Source organism: Heloderma suspectum, chromosome 11, assembly GCF_057233095.1.
Source record: "Heloderma suspectum isolate Gila_16-S chromosome 11, 16-S_ref, whole genome shotgun sequence".
NCBI lineage: Eukaryota > Metazoa > Chordata > Lepidosauria > Squamata > Helodermatidae > Heloderma > Heloderma suspectum.
In genome coordinates this window covers 2,187,571-2,209,639 of record NC_139468.1, presented here as the reverse complement: position 1 = coordinate 2,209,639, position 22,069 = coordinate 2,187,571, and the positions used below count along the sequence as shown (strand labels likewise).

General features: G+C 54.7%; 1 protein-coding gene across 2 annotated transcripts in view; it reads right to left on the bottom strand.

Annotated features, from left to right (window-relative positions):
• Positions 1 to 22,069, bottom strand: part of CGNL1 (cingulin like 1) — an 88,857-nt gene that overhangs the window by 17,174 nt on the left and 49,614 nt on the right. For both annotated transcript variants that reach the window (XM_084816579.1, XM_084816580.1), the window contains exons 9-13: positions 10,412 to 10,618; positions 8,963 to 9,067; positions 5,741 to 5,893; positions 3,679 to 3,849; positions 244 to 405 (exon numbers count right to left, since the gene is read on the bottom strand). In XM_084816579.1, the coding sequence (XP_084672705.1) occupies positions 244 to 405; positions 3,679 to 3,849; positions 5,741 to 5,893; positions 8,963 to 9,067; positions 10,412 to 10,618 (798 nt within the window). The remainder of the gene's footprint in view (positions 1 to 243; positions 406 to 3,678; positions 3,850 to 5,740; positions 5,894 to 8,962; positions 9,068 to 10,411; positions 10,619 to 22,069) is intronic.

Here is a 22,069-nt window from a genome sequence, read left to right as displayed (position 1 = left end):
AAGGCCACAGGGCTCTGTAGCTCCGTCTGGGGCAGGTAAAGACGTTAATTAGGGAAATAAATATGTGGCCAAGCAGGTGCTCCTCTCTCCTGGGCAATGCACGTGGCGCGGACTTAACTGGCAGCGGAAGCTGGAACACGGTCCCTGTGGGCCTCGCTGCAGCCAGTCCTAATGGTACAAACTGTCACAACTGTGCACGCAAAAGGGACTGACTCATCCCCCACCCCCAAGTTCACCCTCTACCTCCATTATCTTGGCTTGTCTTGCCCGATCTTCTTTCAAGTGGTTTTTAGCTTCCAGTTCATATTCCAGGACTTTCACGGTCTGTTCCAGAAGCTGCGTTCTTGTAACAGCCTCGTCTTGGGCTCTCTGGTGATCCCGTAATTCTTCCTCCATAAAACGCACCTGAAACAAAAGGAAAGGTGGGCTGTAAGCCCCTCTGGACATGGCCCCAATCCCTGGCATGCTCTATGCAGCACCTTGCACAGCTGCAGCCAGACAGAGATATAATACAATCATCCTGCACTTTGCGAGCGTCAATCCATGGGCCCAGCTGCTACCAGAGACCCAGCTTTCCTCCATCCCAGCTTGTGGGAGCCCAGGGGCCAAAATGCACCCCCCCCCCCACGCACAAATTGGCTTGCTCTGTGCTGGAGCACCAACCTCTGGCAGGAAGCAAGCCCACTCTGGAGGCAAATAACTCCGAGGACGCAGCCCTCCTGCAAATGTGAAAACAGCTCCTCTATTTTGAGGAAAAGGAGGGGAGTTGGGATACAGATGGAGAGAAAAAAATCCAGCCACTGAAAGAAAAGACTAATGGAGAAATAATGTGGCTCTATTTTCACACATTGGGCCTTTGTGGTCACGCTGCTGAACCAACAGCACTGCCCAGATCAGCAAGTTAAAAACTCACCCCAGCATTGTGAAGCAGGATACAAGCTGGCTTGAGACGTTTGGGAAAGCAACATCTTAAGGAAATAAGAACTGGCAGCGGTGGGGGAGCAGGAGAGACAAAGTGCTTCAGGGAAGAAGCAGGCAATTATTTTGTGGAATGGGACAAGCCCGGCAAACCTGTCGCTAGCCAGTCAACCAAGGGACGGACATGGCCTGGTGCGAGTAGCCTTTAGTGCGATGTTCTGTGCTCACAGACCAACTTTTTAGGGTGACTATGCAAGTGCCTCACATGGAAACTTATTTGAAAGCAATACCGTTCCCTGGGTGGACCCGTGGACCCATGAACAGGACCCTGGATTTCCATCAGATTCTGGTCATGGATGGACGTGAGGAACAGTGTGCAGATTCCTCATCCCCTTCTAATTTTCTGTGCAGAATTACTCACACAAATGCTAAAAAAACAGGCATTTTTCTACCAAAAGCACAGAACGTCAAGTCAGGACCTGCATCTCTCCGCTGTCGGCGTCAGTGCCCTTGAGTATTTCCCCAGCCACAAGATGGCAGCATGCCACCGGCCTTTCAGGAGAGGCAGGGTGGGCGGGTGGGCTACCTTGGACACAAGCACGTCCTGACGAGATGGGTTCTGGAGTCCAACCAGCCCCCAGATAACACTCCCATAAGCCCAGACAGTGTGCCAGGCTCCCCCAGCCTCACAGCGTTTGCTCACATGGTCCTGGGACAGAGACCTCTTAAATGCACCCCAGTCTTTCCGCAGCTGCAGCTGCAGCTGGTACAGAACGCGGCAGCTCGCCTGATTAAAGGCAACCGCCAGTGAGATCACATCACTCCAGTGCTGAAGGAGTTGCACTGGTTACCAGTTGTTTTCCGGGCCAAATTCAAGGTGTTGGTTTTGACCTTTAAAACCCTATATGGTTCCGGCCCAGCCTATCTTAAGGAGCGCCTCCAGCAGCACCAGACAAGCCGCTTAACAAGATCAGCCTCGGATGGCCTTCTCTCTGTCCCATCAGCCAGGACAGCTAGACTGGTGGGGATGAGGGAGAGGGCCTTTTCTGTGGTGGCCCGCACTCTGCGGAACTCCCTCCCTAGGGAACTCCGTCATGCCCCCTCTTTAATGAGCTTCCGTCGTGCATTAAAAACGTGGTTGTTCAGGCAGGCATTTGGGGTGGGTTAGGGTATTTTAGAAAATGTTTTTATTGTAGAATTTTATTGTTTTAAACTGTTTTATTGTATGCTGTACATCGCCCAGAGTGGCTGGGTGACCAACCAGATGGGCGATTAATAAATTTAATAATAAATAAATAAAATAAAAGCTGGTAACTGAACATGCTGCAACAGAGGAGCAGCGCTTCTTGTGAAACTGGATGCTCCGGACCCACCTGTTCCTTCATGTAGTAAGAGTTTGCTTATGTATGTCTTTATTTACATCCGAAGTGTGTCAATGGCCAAGCGCCTAAGCTGAACGGGCCACATTCCTTTCCCCTCTGCTTATATCATTGGTAGATTCCCCATTTTTCTAAAGCGTCCCAGCTTGTCCCCGCTTGCATTCATCTTTCTTGGCCACGTGTGATCAAAACAGGAAACATACCAAAAAGAACGTTGATGGACCAAAGGCAAGTAGGTTTGAGATTTCTCTCTCCCTCCCACCCCCAGCACATGGATACAGGTCAGCGTCTTTTAGAACGGCCCTAAAGATAGGCTTATTTCAGTTTGCCTCTAGTTTGGGCAGGGTTTGGTTACTGCACATAGAAACCAAAGAAGCGCCCTGCTGGATCAGACCAAGGGTCCATCCAGTCCCGCATTCTGTTCACACAGCGGCCGACCAGCTGACGGCCAGGAACCCTCAAGCAGGGCATGAGGGCAATGGCACCCTCCCACCCATGCTCCCCAGCAACTGGTGTACACAGGCCCACCGCCTCTGGCACTGGAGGCGGCACACAGCCATCAGGACCAGCAGTCACTGATCGCCTCCTCCTCCAGGGATCTGTCCAGCCCCCTTAAAGCCATCCGAACAGGTGGCCATCATGGTAACCACCCACTTGGTTACACTGTGATCTGTTCCGTGATTAGTTTAGTGGGCTGACGTTTTATTCTTTTGTTGAATTATGCTGCTCTTCAAGTTACTAGCTGTTATAGAACTTTAAAGAGGGCTTAAAGTGGTGCTTTATGGTATTATATCGCTTGTTTTTGTGCTTTCTCAGCTGCTTGGCAGAACTCTCTGCTCCTGAAATGTAGCACAGCAGCCTTCAGAATAAGCACGTGAACCGAACGAAGGCCCCTTGCGTCCCTGGGGTGATCCTTCCAGGGCCAGCCTGCCTGGGGCCCCAATCCAGACCGCCAGGGGTGCCCAAATGGCCCCCTTTCCCCCCAGCCACACCTTCCTGCTCCCTCCTCCAAGCTCCCATCAAATGGTCCCATCGCTTTCCCAGCTTCTGCAGTTTCCCCCATTCGAGGCTGCCACCCTATGCATGGTTAGGCAGAAACATGCCTGGCAGGGGGATGATGGAAGGTGCAGGGCTTTTTCCTGTCTAAAGGTGCACAGGCTGGCGCCCTAAAGGGCTGAACGGCCCCTCCTACAGCTTTGCTGCTGGCTCAGATAGGCTGGCATGTTTGGCCCTGCCCCTCTTGCCTTCAGCCCGCCTACCACTGGGATGCGGCCCCCGAGCACTTCTCCAATGCTGCGTCTGGCCCTTGGGCCAAAAGTGGTTTGACACCCCCGCTCTGGACCAGATGTTCACGGACACCACTAGACGCAGCAGCCATCACCTCCTCCTGCATTTTGAGGGCCGCCAGGTGTGCCTTTTCCAGCTCCAGGTTTTTGTCCTTCAGCTGCCTCTGCATCTCAGCAAGTTCCCGGCGATTCTTCTCCTTATATTCATCAAGCTGGTTCTGGAGCTCCAGGGTCGACGTCCGCGAAACCTCCACAATTTCCGCCATCTAGCAAAAAGGAGCACAGGCACAGGAGGAGGCGGGGAGGGTTCCATGGGGGGCTTGGGACATCTCAGCTACGAAGTGGCACCCCCGAGAGCTTTGGGCACGATGCCGAGCAAGTCGCCAGGCAGCGTTTTTTCAGCTGTGTACCACCCAAATGGTGACAGTCCTCCGGACCTGGGCGAAACCCTTCCGTCGGCATTCAAAGCGCTCCTTGCCCAGGTGGGAAGAAGATAGATTGAGCCGCGGGCCACCTCCTGTCTGCGAGGACTAGAGTCACGGTGGCTTGAGCAGCAAGAGAATCTTGCAGAGCTGGTGGCAGTTCCCATGCTTGGCAGCGGGAAGACCTCGGGCTCCGGCAGAAACCTTCCGGATCCATCCGTTCTGCCTGTGCAACCAAGGCCTCCAGGCGGCCTCCCCCCAGCTAGCACCCCCCAGATGCGTTGGATTGCAACGCTCACGTATTTCCCCACAAGGTCAACGAGAACCAGAACATGATCTGCATGATCTCTCCACAGGCACTGCCAGAAGATGCCTCCTGCCCGACAGGCTGCGTGTGTGCACGGCGGCCGTGAGTCTCTCCTTTTGGTTTGCAGGATAAATGTCAGACAAGTGTTTTCACTGGCTGAAAACGCCCGGTGACTGTTAATTTTTGTGAAGCTCCCAGACAGCGTTGGCTATGGAGCAGGATAGGAATTAAATAAATACATACAGTGCATACATACATACTAACATACAAAAGGAAGGGCTATGGAGGATGGAGAGAGGCAAACATCTGATCAGTCAAGATCCACTGGGGAGCTCCACTCCAGCAACCTCTGCAACACTGCAAAGGATCCTGGGATGTATTTCCAAGATGGCGCACAGCTTCTGTTGGTGCTCTGGAAATACAGCTGCTCTAGTGGGATGGCTCATGCGGCCATGCTGGCCCAGTATCAGTTATGAATTGGGAGAAGGACGCACGAGGGCTCAGAGACAAAGGAATGGGAGCGGGGGAGGGAGGGGTAGCAGCCAACCAGCATCTGAAAAGGGGGGATGGAGAAAAGGGCATGACCAGGGTGAGACGTCTGCTGCTGCTGTGCACTATACAGGCATCTGCTGGTTTTAACTGGTTGTATTTGGTGGTGGTGGTGGTGATGACGATGATAGTGGTGGATTTCGGTCGGTATATGGAATACTGGTAGGCTTGCTGCTTGGCAGCTGGTTGGCCACCGTGTAAGCAGAATCCTGGACTAGATGGACCCTGGTCTGATCCAGCATCGGGGCTCTTCTGATGTCCTCAGGAATTTTATTCCGGGGCCACAGGGCAGGCTAATAAAAATGATATGTTCACTCAACCTTTTAAAAGGGCATTCTTATGGTTGTATTGTGTATTGCCTTGTGCATGCAAGCTGAGAGGTGGCTCAAACATTTGAAAAATAAATCCCGCAAAGACGGGCAGTGGGTTGGGATGACATGCTGGTGGGGGAAGGATAACTCTGACTGCAGGGCCCACGTTTAATCTGTGCTATTTTTGGAGTTGGCTTGGGTGTGCCCCTTTGGCTCTCTACGCGGCAACCGGCCCTGAGCTGCGGGATTAAAAGCACCAACAAGCATTGTGTTCTTAAGTCCCCCGGAGGTCAATCGCACGGCTTTCTGATGCTCCAGGCCCCAGGTGAAGAGAGCGGAGCCTCCGCAGGGAAGAAACTGCTCCTGCAGCTCCCTGTGGGACAGAGACGCTCCTGTCCCAGCTCCGACTCCAGCAATACAAGCAGCCATTGATCCTCCCTGGGTCACAAATGTCAAATGCAAAGTGCACATTTCACTTTCTCCCCCGCACCCAAGTCTTTTGTCCGGTTTGGCCATTTATTTGTGCCCCCATCCCCCACCCGATATTTAATCCGCAGGCGGCTCTTACCTCCTTGTGTAACTTCTCAATAGTCTTGTCCAGTTGCCACCGCTCGCTCTCTAATTCACTCTTCATCCTCTTCAACTGATCCTTCTGGCTAGCTTCATCTTTCAGCCGGTCCGTTAACTGTTGCTGCTCCTGGCTCAGCCGACGGATGTTTCCCTGCAGCCATGAAAAGAGCCGCTCCATGAAACATGGAAACTGCCAGTGCGCTTTGGCCACTGGAGAAATGTAATAAATAAATGAAAATGAATAAACGGAATGCTGGGAACAGAAACAAGCCGCATGGGATTGAAGGCACAAACACGCACACAAACTGCTCAATTTGCGGGATTCATTCCGAATCTGTTATCTGTATCCTGCCATCCCAAATTTAGAGTTATTAGTGCAAGAAAAAGCAGATGGGCAACTGGTAACTGCCATTTTTACTGGCCTGTTTTTCTCATTTTAGACTGCTTTCTTGTTACTTCCCCTGCTTACGTTCAGATTTCACACGGAATTCTCCAAGCAAGGGGAAGATGAGCATTTGGAAAGGGTGATCTGGGAGCGCACGGTTCTGGCCAGTTATTCTCCCAAAGGTCTGGGCAGGTTTGCCCCTGGGCCCAACCCCAGAACTCACGCCAATCCCCGAGCAAAGGGGAACAGGGGAGGTGGGCGTCTCCAGCATCAGTGGGGCGGTGGCTCTGCTCCAGGTTTCAGTCAGAACCAACCGGAGCACTGAGGGACCTATCCAAGGCGCTGCACCTCGGACAGCTCCTTTAGAGTTCTGTCTGAAACTGGAGTGGGTTCGCCGCCCCACTGACGTCGGAGCCCCGCCTCCGCTGAAGGGCCCCTCAGCAGCCCAAGCAAGCAGCGCGAGGGGCCTTGCTCTAAGCACAGGTAGGGCCCCCCAAAGCCACCTGCTGTGGGACAGCTGGGAATCAACGCTGAAATGGGAATTCGGAAAACAGGGCTCATGGGCACAGATCCCTAGCAAAACGGAGCTCTTCGGATGTCAGGGCTCCTTTAAAAAGCGGCCTAGCAGACAGCACAGCATTTCACAACCTAGATAATCCAGCATGACAAGCTCCCATGGTGTGCACATGCTGGTGGTGGTGTTTTGTTTTTGCTTTAAAGAAAAGACCCGTCAGCCGCACTACTCCAAAACCCTCCAGCAGCCCCACAAATCCATCTTCACAGGCCATTTGACTTTACCATTTGTTTACAAATCCTTGAAAAACAACCGCCACTGATTCAGATCCGAGGGAGGTGGACACGGCATGGGAAATGCATTCGGTGCTGCGTGGTAAGTCACACGGCCGGCCAGCAGCCCAGGAGACAGAAGGTGGGTTTGCATGTCACGTGGGTGAATTTCACCACAGGGCTTCTTGTCGCAGCAGCAACGCCAGCCAAGGTGGGTTGCTGGGCTGGTCAAAACAGGCCACGGGTTCCGGGTGGCTTGTTAACCACCATGACAACTGACCCTCGCCAGGTCTGAACCTAACGACAAGCTATGGCGTGCCCCCGCCATGACATGAATATTCAAAATGGCGGCAGCCGCTGTGACAAGAACTCTGCAGGGAAATTCACCCACAGTGGCTTCTCCTCCATGGGGTGTTCCCACCAGGGATTTACTCCCGCTGGCTGCATTTGGAGGTCGTGAGGGATACGTGATGTCGTGGCCAGCCAGCAGCCGCCCCGGAGCTTATCGGGGAAAACCTGGACGGCTTAAGGTCTGATTCTTTTCCTCACGTTGGGTTCTCCCCAGTACAGCTGCTGTGTGCCCCACCCCCGCACTCAGCCCCCTGGCCGGGGCGGGCCTTCCACCATGACCTTGGTCAAGGGGTGTTTCCTGTCCCTGCACACACCAGTTAGGGTCTACTCAGAAGTAACTCCCCTTGTGGTCAATGAGACTTCTCCCCTGAATGCCTACATCACAACTTGCAGGGATCCCCCTCAACTGACATGGCACAGTTGAAAGCCCAATTCCCCAAGTGCGGTAAAATGCGATCTTCAGACCCAGATTCTCCTTTGTTTAGTTTATTACCTTAGGAAGTAACTACTTCACACCTTCATTATAGAGATCCCGTGCAGCATGGGGTTGGAAAGGGGCTGGTTTCCCATCCCTGTATCCCCCCCCTTCCCCAGCACAAGCACGGCTACTGGGAACCCCCACTGTGCTCAACGAGGCTTGTTCCTGAAATGCAGGAGCATCTGGACCTTCAGGGGAAAGCAGAAGGGGGGAGCGGGGGGAGCCTCCCTTATTGGCTGAGCAGTCCCTGCTGGTCAGATGACATTCACCCCCCCCCCCACCAGGAAGCATGTCCTGCGAAGCGATCCTTACTGGTGCGGAGCACTCTCTCATGGAGCCCTGCATGGACCAAAGCGCAGCAAAGGTGACTCCTTTTAAAGATTCCAGTACTCCTCCATCCGCTTCTCCTTCCGCAGCCATGTAAACGCCCCATGACGGCGAACCAGGTCACTGTCATGGAGGAGCAGCTGCCCCCACCCGGTGGCAGCACCAATGAAACAGCGGAGGCGGGAGGAGGCCCAAAGCCTCCACAGCGAGGGCCCAAAGGAGCGGAGCAGGAGGCCTTTGGGCCAGCCAGGTGGCTGCAACGCCGCCTCACTTGCGCTCCACAGAGAACTTCTGTCCTGGTGGCCTGGCATGCTACCTCCCGAGTAACACAGTGGCAAGCTCAAACACCGCAGACCAGAGCTCTCCAGAGGAGGAAGGGAAGGACGCCCAGGGCGGGCACCAGGGCGGCTGCTGCGCTCTCGCCCCTTCTGCTGCACTCGTGGGACCCACCCCTCGCACGATGGCAAGCACCTCCCCTGGGGCCGCTGGAGGCGCTCCTCTCCAGCCCAGGGCGAGTCTGGAAGCTACGCTGACCCGCCCCAAACACGGCAGGGTCTGCTGGCTTCCCGCTGTGCTGGCAGGGGTCCCACAGGCGCACAGCAGTGCTGGACACCGCCCCTCCCCACACCGCTGGACAGTGTCTTTGGTCAAACGAAGCCAGAAAGGCGGCGTCAGGAGACTCGGAGGGCCTGACGCGGACGGGGCACCATTGCGAGGGAGAATGCCAGTGATCGCAGCTGGAGCAGTCCTGAACCGCCCAGAGAGCTCTGGCTCTTGGGCGATATAAAAATGACATAAATAGCCAAGTCAAGGAGGAAATGAAACAGAACCAGCCGCTCCCTGCAGCAGCACCGACAGCGCAGCCGCTCCAAGCTGCGGCCGCTCTCCTGTACCTGGGCATCCTGCAGCTGGGCTTCCAAAGAGGTTTTGGCCAAGAGCAGCCCCCGAGTGTCTTCTTCTGCACGCACCAGCACCTCTTCCAAGCGCTGCTTCTCTTTCTGCCAGAAAAGACCGGACTCCATCTGAAAGGGCTGAGGCAACAGCTCTCCTCCCCACTGCCCCCCAAGCCAATGTGTGCAGCTGCCTCCTCCCCGCCCACTTTGGGACTCCTGCATGTCGAGGCCCGGCCCCTCCAGGAGCCGCCGGCTTGCCTGCAGCTCGGCTCTTGGCCCGCCGGGGGGCCAACTCCACACTCAGGCACTGTCGATGGCCTTCGGTGCGCAAACCAATGGCCGGCTGACAGGTCTCTGGGCTTTCAGCCCACTCCTCAAGCCTCCTGCCAGCAGGCCAGGACTTCGCAAGCCTCGCTGCACGGCCCAAGGGGCCCAGCCCCTCGAAGCCTGCCATTCCCTGACTCGGCAAGGCGCCTCCTCCGAGCGCCCCCCAAGGGCAGCCAGGCAGGGTGACCCAAGAGGGGCCTCCTGGGCCTGGCTCCCTGCGTTGGGGACGCTTCGCCAGAGACGCTCCCCGGAGCCCGCCCCGATGCCACGTCTGCATCGGACCACCGCCGTTTCATTGGCCCAGTGTGCCGACAAGCTGGCTGCTGTGCTTCCATGCCTTCTCCTCATGGTGCTTGCTGCCTCTTGTGGCGCTGCTCTTCTGAAGTTTGCATTTTTAAGAGTATCGGTTCCTACTGCTGTTAAGTGTACACCCATCCGGCAGCCTTGTGCACAGGCCAAACGAAGAAAAGAAAAACAAGGACGTCTTGCCCGCCCTCGCCTTCCTCGTTCAACCCCTCACCCCAAGGCTTTGCTTGTTCTAAACCAGAGGTGTGGAACGTCAGGCTCAAGGGCCAGCTCTGGCCCCTCGGGGTTCACCCAGTGGCCACACCCCTTTCCCTGGCCACACCCCCTTTCCCCATGCCACCACGCATTTGGTGGCTTCCTGGCTTTTGCATGTTTTTCCCTATTCTAGAAGGTTGAAGTGCCTCTCCTAACACCGAGCTTCTGGCAGTAAGAACTTTAAGCTACAATAGGCTGGTATTTGGGGAATATTAGTCGTGGCACCCAAGAGCCTCCCCTAAATGGAATATGGCCCTGCTCTAAGCCCTCTCACATGCAAGAGAGCCAGGGAGACGTAGTGGTTTGAGTGCTGTACTGGGACTCGGGAGATGCCAGTCCCTGCTCAGGCCATGAAGCTCACTGGGTGGCTTTGGGCCAGTCACAGAGTCTCAGACCTAACCTACCTCACGGGGTTGTTGGGAAGAGAAAACGGAGAGGAGGAGGACCATGTAAGCAGCCTTGAGCTCCCTGCAAGAGGGGGAAGAGGCTGGCTGTGAATGTAGTAATAAAACGTAAGAATAAAACTGAACGCCTGTGCTGCAGGTGCGTGCTAGAGCTCACCTGGTAGCTCTTCATTCTTTCCTCCTTGCTGTCTCGGTCTCCTCTCAAGCTCTCGAGCTCCTCATGGAGCTCCTTCCGTTGGTGCTCCAGCTCCCCGCAGGCTTCCTTCAGCTGCTGGCTCTGCTCAGTCATCTCCCTCATGCGATCCGCTGCGCTGTGCTGCATCCTTTCAGCCGCAGCCTTGGCCTGGGACAGGGCGCCTGCTTTCTAGGAACACAACACATGGCGTGGCTCAGGAGGGCGCAGAGCCAAGACCACGGGGTCCTGACCCGAGGGGCACGACAGGCTAGCTGGCCGCTGAGAGGCTTCTCGCTCCCTCACCCCCCTTAGATGTGCGCCGTGGCATGTGCACACCATGCTCTTGTCCCAAGCGGCAGCCGCCTGCACCCACCAAGACGCACGACGCCGACATGCAGCTGTCACGCTTCTCAGGACAGCTGTTGCCATAAGGCGACCTGCCTGCAGGGTGGCTCTTGCGGGGCAGAAGGGACCGAAGGGGCGCTGCAGGAATCGCCCACTCCCCTTGAAGGGGCCGACCAAAGTGGCGGCTTTCCAGCCAACAACAGCTCAAAACAGGGTGTCAGGCAGGCGCGGGGGTCACTTCACCCTCTCTGCCGGCCGCTGGCAGCTGCCCTCTGTGGCCTGGATGGCTGGCTGGGCATGGTGCTGGCGGATGGTTCAGAGGTGTCCTCATGCCTGAAGCTCTGATCTGAGGCGTGAGGCAGAAGCACCTCCTCAGCAAGGGCAGCCAGCGCTGCAAAGGTTCTCTGCTTGAGCATCAGTGGCGGAAGCCCCTGGCAAGGAACGCCAGCGAGGGAGAACTGCGCCAGGACGCCTACGGCCTCGACCTGCCTCTGGGACTCACCCCTGGGCTGCCTGCCATGAGCAGGGGGAGGAAGACACCCCTACCCCGGCACGTATGACAGATCTCGGGGAGGATCCCGGGGCGCGCGCTCGGAAAGCACGGCTCTGGAGCTTGTGTGTGCACGCACAAGGTGCTACACTGCGCTCTCGCTAGAGCTGCTGCTTCCACCTCCGGCTTTTGCTGCAGCAGGTCTGCTGGCCAGAATCATCGAGAGGGCAACGAGATCATGGCGCCTTTCTGAGGAAAAGCGGGATGCAGGTTTAAATGGACAAACACCTCTGCAGCCGCAGGGATGATGTAGCCAAACTGGACAGCTCCCTTTACCAGGTAGCAGTGAAGGGGCTACCTCCCTCCTCGTGTGCCCGCCTGACCTCTGCGCGCATCAGAAGGCGCGCTTCCGAGGGCACCAGGTGCTGCGGAGGTTCGCCTCAGGAGCCCTTGTAGGAGAGTGCGGGGGAGGCAGGTGCTGCAACCTTGACATCCAGGTGCCTTCTTCGCGCTCGGCTCTTTCTGAGGTGGGACCCAGCCAGCGGTGGCTTGCAACATGGATGCAGTTTCGCTGCTGATCGCTTCTATTGTGTTGCTTTTATTGTTATATGTATTGTTGTTTCTATGCCATTGTATTTTATGTTCACTGCCTTGATAGTTCTGTGGCGTATAAATTCGAACAATACACAAAATAATAAATAATAAAAGTAGCAAAACTGCAGAGCAGCATTGCTGATGTTGCATCAGGTCCCCAAGGCATCGGTAATTAATGCGCAGTCCTGAGAGAGCCCTGGGCCCCAAAGCAGCAAGTGGCCGGCCGTGGGCCAACTGGAGGCCAAGACCAAAGCCAACCACCCTGGGGCCATGGGGCGCCCTCGCTGCTGCAGACCGCGTGGTCACTCTCACAAGGAACGCCCAGCAGCCGCATTCCCCCTGGTCCACTTGCATGTCCCCCTACGCCACTTATCCACTCGCCAGCCAGTTACGCCCTGCTGTGGCTACATCACTCGAAGAGGGAGCACCCCTCCACAGCTGGAAATGGGCACACGCTGGCAGGGAGGAGCCTGTGGGCGGCAGCCTCCGTCCTCAGGAGCCATCTCTCTCTGAGCTCTGATGCCCTAACCAGAAACATTCCACGGATACTGGAAATGGGAGGCTGTGGAATGGGAACTCATCCACCGGTCTGAGGGCCCTGCCCATTTCCACTGAAGACGCTCAGCAGCAGAGGACTCTTCAAGGACTGGTGACCCGAGTGGCTTGTTTCCTCCTTCCCACCCTTTCTTTTCCCTGTGGCATTGTGTCTATTATACTGAATGCCGTTCTTTTGCACTGTGAACCGCCCCGAGAGATTTGGCAGCAAGGCGGCAGCCAGCGGCAAGGGAGGACGGGGCTGCCTGTAATCCAGGGTCGTCCTGGGGGCTCCCGGTTCTCACAATGCGGCAGACATGTGCAGAGCACCCTGCTGACAAGCAAACGCTCCAGAGAGCGGCCGCCTTTCCTTTAGCCTCCCGCTTTTGCTCATTCGCTGAAGGGAGCGATGGCGAGCTGGGAGGGGAGATGTCACCCAGGAGGTGCCAACGATCCTCTTTCCTTCTTCACTCCCCCGCTGCCTGAGTGACCAAAATGCCAGCCAAACCCACGCCTAGGGACACTGCAAGGGCCGTTTCCTGTGCCATCAAATGGCACGCACGAGTGCGATTGGCGCCCCACCACATGGGTGGCATCTCAGCCCATGCTGCTCCCATGGCCTCCCTGGCCTGCAGCGTGTACTCAGGGAAGGGCCAATGCCAGGATGGGAAAGGAAGGGATCCCGGAGGAGCTGTTCACGTGGCCGGGCCAGGGGCTCTTGGGGTAAATTGCCCCCACTGCAGAAGGTGGCACAGAGATGGCGCTGCAAATGCTACTTGGTCCAAATTGTGCCTCACTTTCTGTAGGGGTGTGGCGGAGGTTCCAAACAGACTGTATCCGAACAGAGCTGAGAGTGGGGAGGGGGTTCAGCTCCCCAAAGGCCTCTCTACAAAAATGGGCCCATTTGGAGGAGGAACAGCCCCCCCCCCCCGGCTGATCAGCATCACGCTCTCCAGGCCCATTTGTCTGAGCGCTCCGGCCCCCTGCGCCCGACAGAAAAGGGAACACAGCAGGGCGCTCTTCAAAAGGGGCAGTGTGTTCCACGTATTTCTCTCCAGCCGCCTCCTCCCTCCCCCAAAACACAATTTAGAATCATGAGGCTGCAGGGGGTGGGTGAGGCGGGAGCAAGGTGCACGAGTGACTGCTGACTGCCGCAATCCAGCGCGGCGTGACCGGCCCTTGATCACCATCCACCATGGGGCCCCAGAGACCTTGGCAGCTGCACAAAGGTTACCCGTCCGCTCAAGTGAGCTGCCCTTTATGATGTTCTCCCGTACATCTGGCGCACAAAACTCCCCCCACCATCTACCTTAGGAGACCAATTTCTGCCAGAGGCACCGTCTCCTCCTCCTCGAACCAAATGCTCTCAATGAAAACGCCATTCTTCACACAGAGGTGAAAGTTTAGAGGTATGGAGCTCTCCGTTCAAAATGGAATGGCTGGAGGTGCGCGCGCACGCACACGTGTGTTTGAATGAATACTCTGCAAGGCGTAAATATGACACAGTGCCATGAACAACCCCTTGCTGATCTCTCTCAACATCTGTCACTTGTTTACAGATTTCAGAAGAAGAAATTCATAGGGATCTTCCAGTCGCCATATCAACCACTTATTTATTTTTAAGACTATTAAAATATTTATGCCCAGGCTGTCTGTCTAAAAAAGATGCGAACAGGATGCTAACAGTCCACTTTAAAATGACAACATTACAAATGAAAACAAAAACATGGGAAGAAAATACAACATAGCAGAGTGCTCAAGATGCATACCTGAATACAGCCGGGACGGGAAGCCTCCACCGTAAGGAGCGTTTCCCTGCTCCCCGCTCGCGCTGCAGGGAGCCTCCAAAAAGCCTCCACTGCTGCCAGTGGAGACTTTTAAGAAGTCTCACTAATGCGTGGGGGAGGGGGAGGACTAGCCCTCCCTCCCCAAGTGGCATCCCCTCTGCAAATAACACTCGAGGCCACACTCCTTCCACCAACCCAGGTAAATTCTGGATCTCCCTGAAGGCAGAGGAGGCACAATTATTTTGAATCCAACTTGCATGAGTTGTGACAGGAATGACTCACTGGGGGCGCAGTGTTCAACGTACACCATGCCCCAGCATACACATGCGCGCACCCCCTTGGGATGCAGCACTGGCCAGGTCGACCCAGGTCACCAGCACCCCTCGTTCAGGTTGTCTGAATGCTCCTTGTGGAGCCCCTCAAGGCGGCTCAAGGTCTGGTGATGGAGATCTGTGTTGAACTAAGGTGTACTGGCTGTATCTTCCTCATCCTCTGTGACTCACCAGGACTCTTCCAAGGGTTAAAATGTGCCTACTCCCGTCAACACCCAGCAGGAACATAAGCTGCTGAACTGGCTGAGTGAGATTCCTATGGACAAAGGCGGGAGTCAGCTGCTCTCTCATCCAGCAGTATCACGAACCCAGGAAACCCTGAAAAGGTGCCTCCGAGGACCAGCCTGCCGGGCCTCCAATCTAAGCAGTTGACTTCTCAAGCAAACTCCTTGCAATGTGTGCGTGTCTGTGTGTGCATGTGCATGGCCAGTGGAAGAGGCCCCCTGGCCCCGTTTGTCCCCGCATGGAATGCATGAGGGATTGCCCAGGCTGCAATGACGAGAGACACGGCAAGCACAAACTGCAGTTTTGTTGGCCTTGGCTGGAAAGGCCTAAGTGGGCCCAATCACCCCCTGGTTTGCACCCCTGGCTTCTTCCTAGCAATGAACCTGGGAGGAAGCAAACTCCAAAGCCAAGGAGCTGATGGCACCCTTCCTGAACGGAAGCTGCACAGAGCATCCTGAGAAACTGGAGGGGCGAGGAGGGGCGTGTGGGAAGGCCCCAGTTCCAACGCCGGCTCAGCCAGAAACTCCAGAGGAAGCCTTTGGCAAGCCACAGCTCCCTTAGTCTCAGCCCCCACCCATTTGCCAAATGGGGAGGAGGACTACTGAGATGACAAATCAGCTGGAGAATTTACATCTACTTCAAAGGCCTGTGCGCCTCTCCCAGCAGGGCTGAAGAGGAAAAGGAAGAGCCTTCTCGGTGGTGGCACACCAATCTTTTAAGATTCAGATGTCAACTAAAGATCCTTTTTTTAAAAATGTCCAGGCAGTTTAGTTGGTTTTATGGGGTAGTGCCTGTTCGGGGTTTGCCCTGAATTACTTTATCTCACCACTGTAAAGTATTGGTTTTTATCCTGCTTCTGTTTTATACTCTTCTGCTGTTTTTAAAACTACTGCTTCTACGAATTAATTTCCTTCTGTATATTTGCTATTAGCTGGTTGCCACGCCCTTGAGGAGCTTGGTTTTTCAAGCTGAAAGGCAGGCTATAAAGATTCAAATAAAATAAATACAATATGCATGAAAAGTGCTCAGGGCAGAACTAGGCACTACTGAGGAGATGCTGCTGCAGCGGGGAGTGGCTCCCCTGCAGTGAGACCTCCCCCGCAGCATCCCACGTGTAAAAAGTGCCGAGAGCAGAGCAGCGTCGGGAGCAGCCTTCCACGGAGTCAGACCCCCTTCAGTCCACCTAGCTCAGCACTGCTGACACGGGCTGGCAGCCGTGGCTCTCTGGGCTCCCGGCAGGGCTCCTTCCTGGCCCGCCCTGGAAATGCTGCCAGGGATCGAGCCTGGGACCTTCTGCCTGCAAAGCTGGGGCTCTGCTACTGAGCTACAGTCACTCCCCAGCAGGAGTTGGGGCAACTGGACCAGAAACCCAAGGAGAGGGCAATACTTCCAGGTGGCCTGAGAGTCGCATCCCAAGGAGTCTTGCAGCACCCTGTCCAGGTTGCCTGCACCGTTAGTCTTGGGCTTTAGAAAGTCACCATATTGGATTACAGAAGCTGATCAAAACGCACTATGCTGTTTTCTCTCCAGTCCCCATTCTTCAGCTCCTGCTTCTGAAACACAGCTATAGCTGCTTCTACACCCTTCTTCTCCACGGCAGAAATCCATCTTGGTTGCAGCATGACAGGTTGCAGCATGACACCACATCACCTGCAGCAGGACAGCAACATCCTCGCAGCTCAGGGCACACTTGAGCTGGGCCACAGCCCCTTCCTGTTGGCAGCCAAGTCAAAGCAAACTTCTGACAATCCCTCCCAGGCAGGTACAGCTTGGTGGGACCAGAACTTGTCTTGCGACTCGTCCCTTGTGACCTTCTGGGTGAATTTACCAAATAGACTTAATGCTTGATGTGGCATAAGCCAGTTCCCTTAACCAGATGTACGGATACCACTGTCTGGACAGGTGACGCCAAAACAAGCATACTGTGCACAGGAGAAGAACTGCAAAGACCCAGGCCAAGCCTGCAGCAGCAGCACAACAGGAGGAGGAGAGTCAGGCTGAGGACGGCGGGGCTGCAAACAGACAGCAGTCAACGTAGGTGAAAAACAGAGTAGGGTCTGGGGCACTTTTGAAAACTCTCAAAGTATAAGATTTTGGATGTGTCCACCTCAAAGAGTTGCTGGAATAAAGAACCTCACTGGGGTCAAGATGGAGTTGGATGCGATGCCGAAGACTATCCAGCATCGATCTTCTGCTACCTTGGCTGTGGCCCACAGGGGGGAGGCCGACCCGCTTCCAGGCGTACCCTGATGCACAGACCACCAGGAAAACGGACCTGAATTTCGCTGTTGGGTTCCGAAATCCCGGAAGGCATAGGATATGTGTGTTGCCTGGGAGTGGATTATTGTGTACTTGGCCTAATTATCAAAAGGCTAATGAGAGACAGCGGGGATGGGATCAACCCATTTCACCTTGGGCAGTTTATCACTCAGTGTTAGGCCTCAGGCTGAAAGGCAGGTCACTGGACTTGCAACATTCTAAAGGCTTCTTAATTGTAAATTCCTGAGCCGACACCTCCAGCTTACTCAGACATAAAGCCCACTGATTTCAGCAGGACTTACTTCCAAGTAAGTCTGTTTAGGACTGCAGCCCAAGACAACTTTGAGCTTGAACATAAATAAGTGAGCACGAAGATCTCAGAATAAACAAGACATTTCTAAGGAAGAAAAATCAAGTATAAAAAACTATCCATCTGGATATGGCCTTTCCTGTTGGTTCTGTAGTAAACAGATAATCCATTTGGACAACCCAACACTGTCACAGCAAGACGTTCTTTGAATGGAGATTCTGGAGAAACAGCAAGATGAAGGTAGGCAGCTGCCTCATATCAAGTCCGTCCATCTGTCCATCCATCCAGCCCAGTATTGTCAGCACTGACTGGTGGCCATGGCTCTCCAGGGTTTCAGGCAGTTTTTCCTGCCCTGCCTGGAGATGTTGGGGATCGAACCAGGAACCTTCTGCATGCAAAGCAGGGGCTCTGCCACTGAGCTATGGCTCCTCCCCAAAATGTGTTCATAGGAAGCTGCCTTTTACTAGTTCAGAGTATTGGTCCATTAGCCCAGCATGGTCTATTCCAACCGGCTGCTGCTCTTCAAGGTCTCGGGTCGAGAAAGGTCTTCTCCGTCACCTGCTACCTGATCCTTTTAACCGGAGGGGCTCCCAGGGACTGAATCCGGGAGTTTCCACAGGCAACGCATGGGCTCTACCACTGACCTATGGTCCTTGCCTCGAGCTGTGGCCCTTTCCCTTGAAGACATACTGGCAATGACTTCTGATCTCACCAAGGACCGGGGGACATCATTACCTACCAAGATGCTCTCCTGCACAACCCCCACTGAAACTGGAAGAGGCGCACCAACATGGTGGTGCCTTCATGCATTTCCTGTTCGTTTCAATGAGGCATGCAGAAGAGAACTTCCCAGCCGATCGTGCCCCACATTTGCAAATGCTTTGTGCCAGATGTAGCCCCAACTGAGGGCTGCACCCGCAATGTTCAAGGGTATAGTGAGGTTCCATAGTCACTACAGCAGCCTTTCCCAACCAGGTGCTCCCCAGATTTGTTGGTCTACAACTCTGAGCATCCCCCAGCCAGCTTGGTCAACTGGGGGATTATGGAAGTTGTAGTCCAACACACTGTAGCACAGGAAGTAAAACTGCTCTTAGAAAGCGCTCCAGTACTGACTGGATATGTATGCCAAAAGGTGAAAGTCAGGGGAGCAGAGCCAGAACGCACCATGGCTGCCTGCGTCCAGAGGCAACCCTGTCACGAGCTGAGTTGCAGCAGCCACACCAAGCAGCAGACGTGGGGTGCCACGAACGGCTGGGGAGTAGGAGGCAGGCAGGTCTGACTCATTGGACCCAATCCACAAGGACACTGTTCCCCCACAAAGCCCCGTCACAATGGATGGGAACTGCTGGTAGCGGCGGTTTTGTGTAGCTCCACTTCACTTTAGCGAGACTTCTGCAGGGTCAGTTCCCAGTGAATGGGGCTCTGTGTTAACTGGTGGAGGGACATGCCTTGGGCGCAAAACTGTGTCAGTCCAGCTCTGTTCCCGACACCGGTTTTAAGGCTTCCTGTCTTCTGGGTTGGCAATGGAACTTGGCCGATAATGTTACTTCAGGAGCTCACTTGTGTGCTATTAACTACAGCTTTGCCGCATTTCAGGGGGCTATCCAAGTGAAAACACTGGGTGCAAAGGCAAGCACTATTTTCTCCTCAGCTCCACGCCACCAGCACCTCCACAGATCAGACTTCACAGGCGGAACATTCACATTGCCCGACCGCACGGTCTTGGAGACCACGATGCCTTTGAGCAGAACCTGTTCACACATTCAGCTGTGAGTCATCAAGTCTTAAGCAAAGAAGGGATGAGAAATGGAGCACCCGCATGAGTGCACCACCAGCTTTGAGGGAACCACCTCTTTTCTACAGAAACATGTTATCTTAAAAAACAGAAACCAAGCATGAACTCAACAGTGACCCAACTCAGAGTTGCAGGGAAGGTGAAACAAGAAAGTAAGCCTTAAAATCCATCCACGTGGCACAGGTGGCTGGGCCACACAACACACATTACATCACTGGACTGGTCAAGACTTAGATGACAGGCAGCTGAACCTGTGGATCTGGCCCACTGACAAGACGGAACCTTCAGCAACATCAGACAATATGGATGTTCTTACAGTGGTGTTGCCACCTGTGGTAGTGTCACAAGAATGCAAGAGCCCCTCTGTTGGACCAGGGCAAGGGATCATCTAACCTATCATCCTGCTTCAACAGCAGCCAGCCAGATGCCTCTGGGAAGCCGGCAAGCAGGTCAGGAGGGCAACAGTCCTCTCCCACTGTTGCTCCCCAGCAACTCAGACTCAGAGACGGACTGCTTCCTTACAAGGAGGTTCCATGTACCCATCAACATTCTCCTCCTCCTCCATGCATCTGTCTAATCCCCTTCTGTCATCACTGGATGCTGCAGTCATCAAGTGAGGACTCTGCCTGTGGGAACCAAAGTGTAGATTCGAGCGGAGGTGACCCCACAGCCCTCTATTTGGGTAAGGGGCAGGGCGTGCCATGCCACTGTTCCATGAATATACGCACCATGCTAAGCACACCATTTCACTTCCGAGGATTCCCAGGCACTAACACCCCACACAAAAGAGGGCTACAGGCAGCCAGAAGAAGGGAAGGGTCAACCTCTCCACAAGTGGTCACTTCAGAGCTGCGCCACCCACGCTCATGGTGTTGCGCTCCGCATGCTTGGCTCTCCAACGCAGCCAAGGTCAGCAAAGCAAGTAGAACATTAACTCGCCTTCCCAGCACCGGCTGGGTCTCCCTGGACAGGCGGATTCCCTTCTCACAGGGCCTCAGCCTGTGGACCTGTCAGGGCTCAAACAGGACAGCTCTGAAGCTCCTGTCCGAAGTACGAGCTTCACAGACTCTGATGCGCAGCACCATCAGGCGGAGGCATCCTGCTTGCTTCTGTAGCAGCCTGAGGACAAGAGAGAGGCTGGGCTGCAGCAGAATTGAGCCCCCCCTGAGGATTAAGGCTTGGATTGAATCCAAGACCAGGGAGAGCACCAAAAAAATCTGGGTACCCTAGAGACTCCTCCAATCAACCGCTGCAAAGCACAGTGTCAGGGGTGCCTCTGAGCAGAGGCAGTGGCAGAGTAGCTCAGAGTCCGAAGAGGAACTGCAAAACGTGGGGCAGGAAATTTCCCAGGCTCTTCCAGACAGGGAGGGGCAGACTCCTCAGGTTTCCATAGTCCAGTTGGGTGGGGAGGGCCTCTGTTCACCCCCCCCCATCAGAGTCAGTGAACAGGGAGAGGTGGGGCTTGGACAGCCCAAATTCTTAGATGCCAGGCACAGACGCAGGGCCAAGAGAGAGATGGCCGGGGCGGAGCTGAGACGATCTGCCCGACTGGTCTGGCAGGAACAGCTACGAGTAGAGACCTCACGAGACAGAGGAGATCCCCACCCCTTAAGTCAGGGAAGCGTGCCCACCTTTTCTCGAATGGTAGGCAACTTCCAATCTTCCTGGTTACCCTTTGAACTCCCTGAGGGCTTTTCTGTTGTAGACTGTGAGTTACTGACAATCAGCATCTGTATGACTCATTGAAGTGAAAGGATTAACGGGTCGTGGACAACAGAAGCCTCTCGTCTGTGCTTTGATTTGGCTATTGGAGTTCCTGCAGGGACAAAAGGGAGACCTGTCACACAGTCCACCGAGAAGTTCTCTTGTGCAAGCCCCACAGAAATGAAGTGGAGCTGCCCCAAAGAGCCCAGTGGGTCAGACATGTCTGCCTCCCCTAAAGGCACCAAAAAATCAGCACCGCTGGGAGCCATTTCACATGCTCTCTGGAGCGGAAGAAACACCCTCTAAACACACTCGCGTGGTATCCAGGGCTGTAAATAGCACGGGAATAGGCAAGAGAAGGATGAAGGACCCAATAGCAGAATCACAAACAGAGGTTCCAGCTGAAACAGATGGAAATAACTGAAAAGAGTTCAACACCTCTGTGAATTTGGGCCGTTGAAACAGTATGCTTATTATTTAAAATAAACACCCTGAGTTATCCCAAAAAAGTTAGCATGGGAGAATTTTACAAGGTGCCTTAAAAGTAACCACCAGATAGAAATAATGCCAGCTTGGGAAACAAGAAGAATTGCGTGATTTTGCAATGGGCGTTTTAACCCATATGGAATCAATCATTTTTAAAAATCTGCTAATACAAGTATCTCTTGGGCAATCAACTTACAGATCTTTCAGCCAATCATGACAACTAAGCAGATCATCCCATCACACACTTCCGGACGCAGAACAAGCCAAACTCACAGGGAGTGAACTATGTTCACGAAAGCTTGTGTGTCACAATAAATGGGCTAGTCCTCAAGGAGCCCCGAGACTCTTTGTTGCTGTTGCTGCGACACACCAACATGCAACCCCCCCCCCCCCGAAGCTGCCAAGCAGCCTTCACGTTGCCACGGAGTGTTTCATGGGACAACGTGAGCCCACCTCCTGCGCCTTGCAGGCTTCGCCTAACGGCTACCCAAGACCTTTGCGTGGATTTCCACGTGGACACACCCGGACTCTGTTTCACAAGGGCGCTCTGTAGGGAACAAGAAGCAGGTCAGCTGGTGAGCATGGATCAGCCCTTACGCGCAGCACGTAAAAGCCAGCCGAGGCTCTAGCGGGAGGGCGACTGTGCATCTTGCTCCTGCCAGGTTCAGTTGGCCCCACAGTTGATTGCATGTGCCAGTCACCAGGCCAGCTCCAGCCGCTGGGGGGCCCGGGCAAGGCTCCCCCATGGGCCCCTCCCTCTGTGGGTTGGCCCGCTCCCT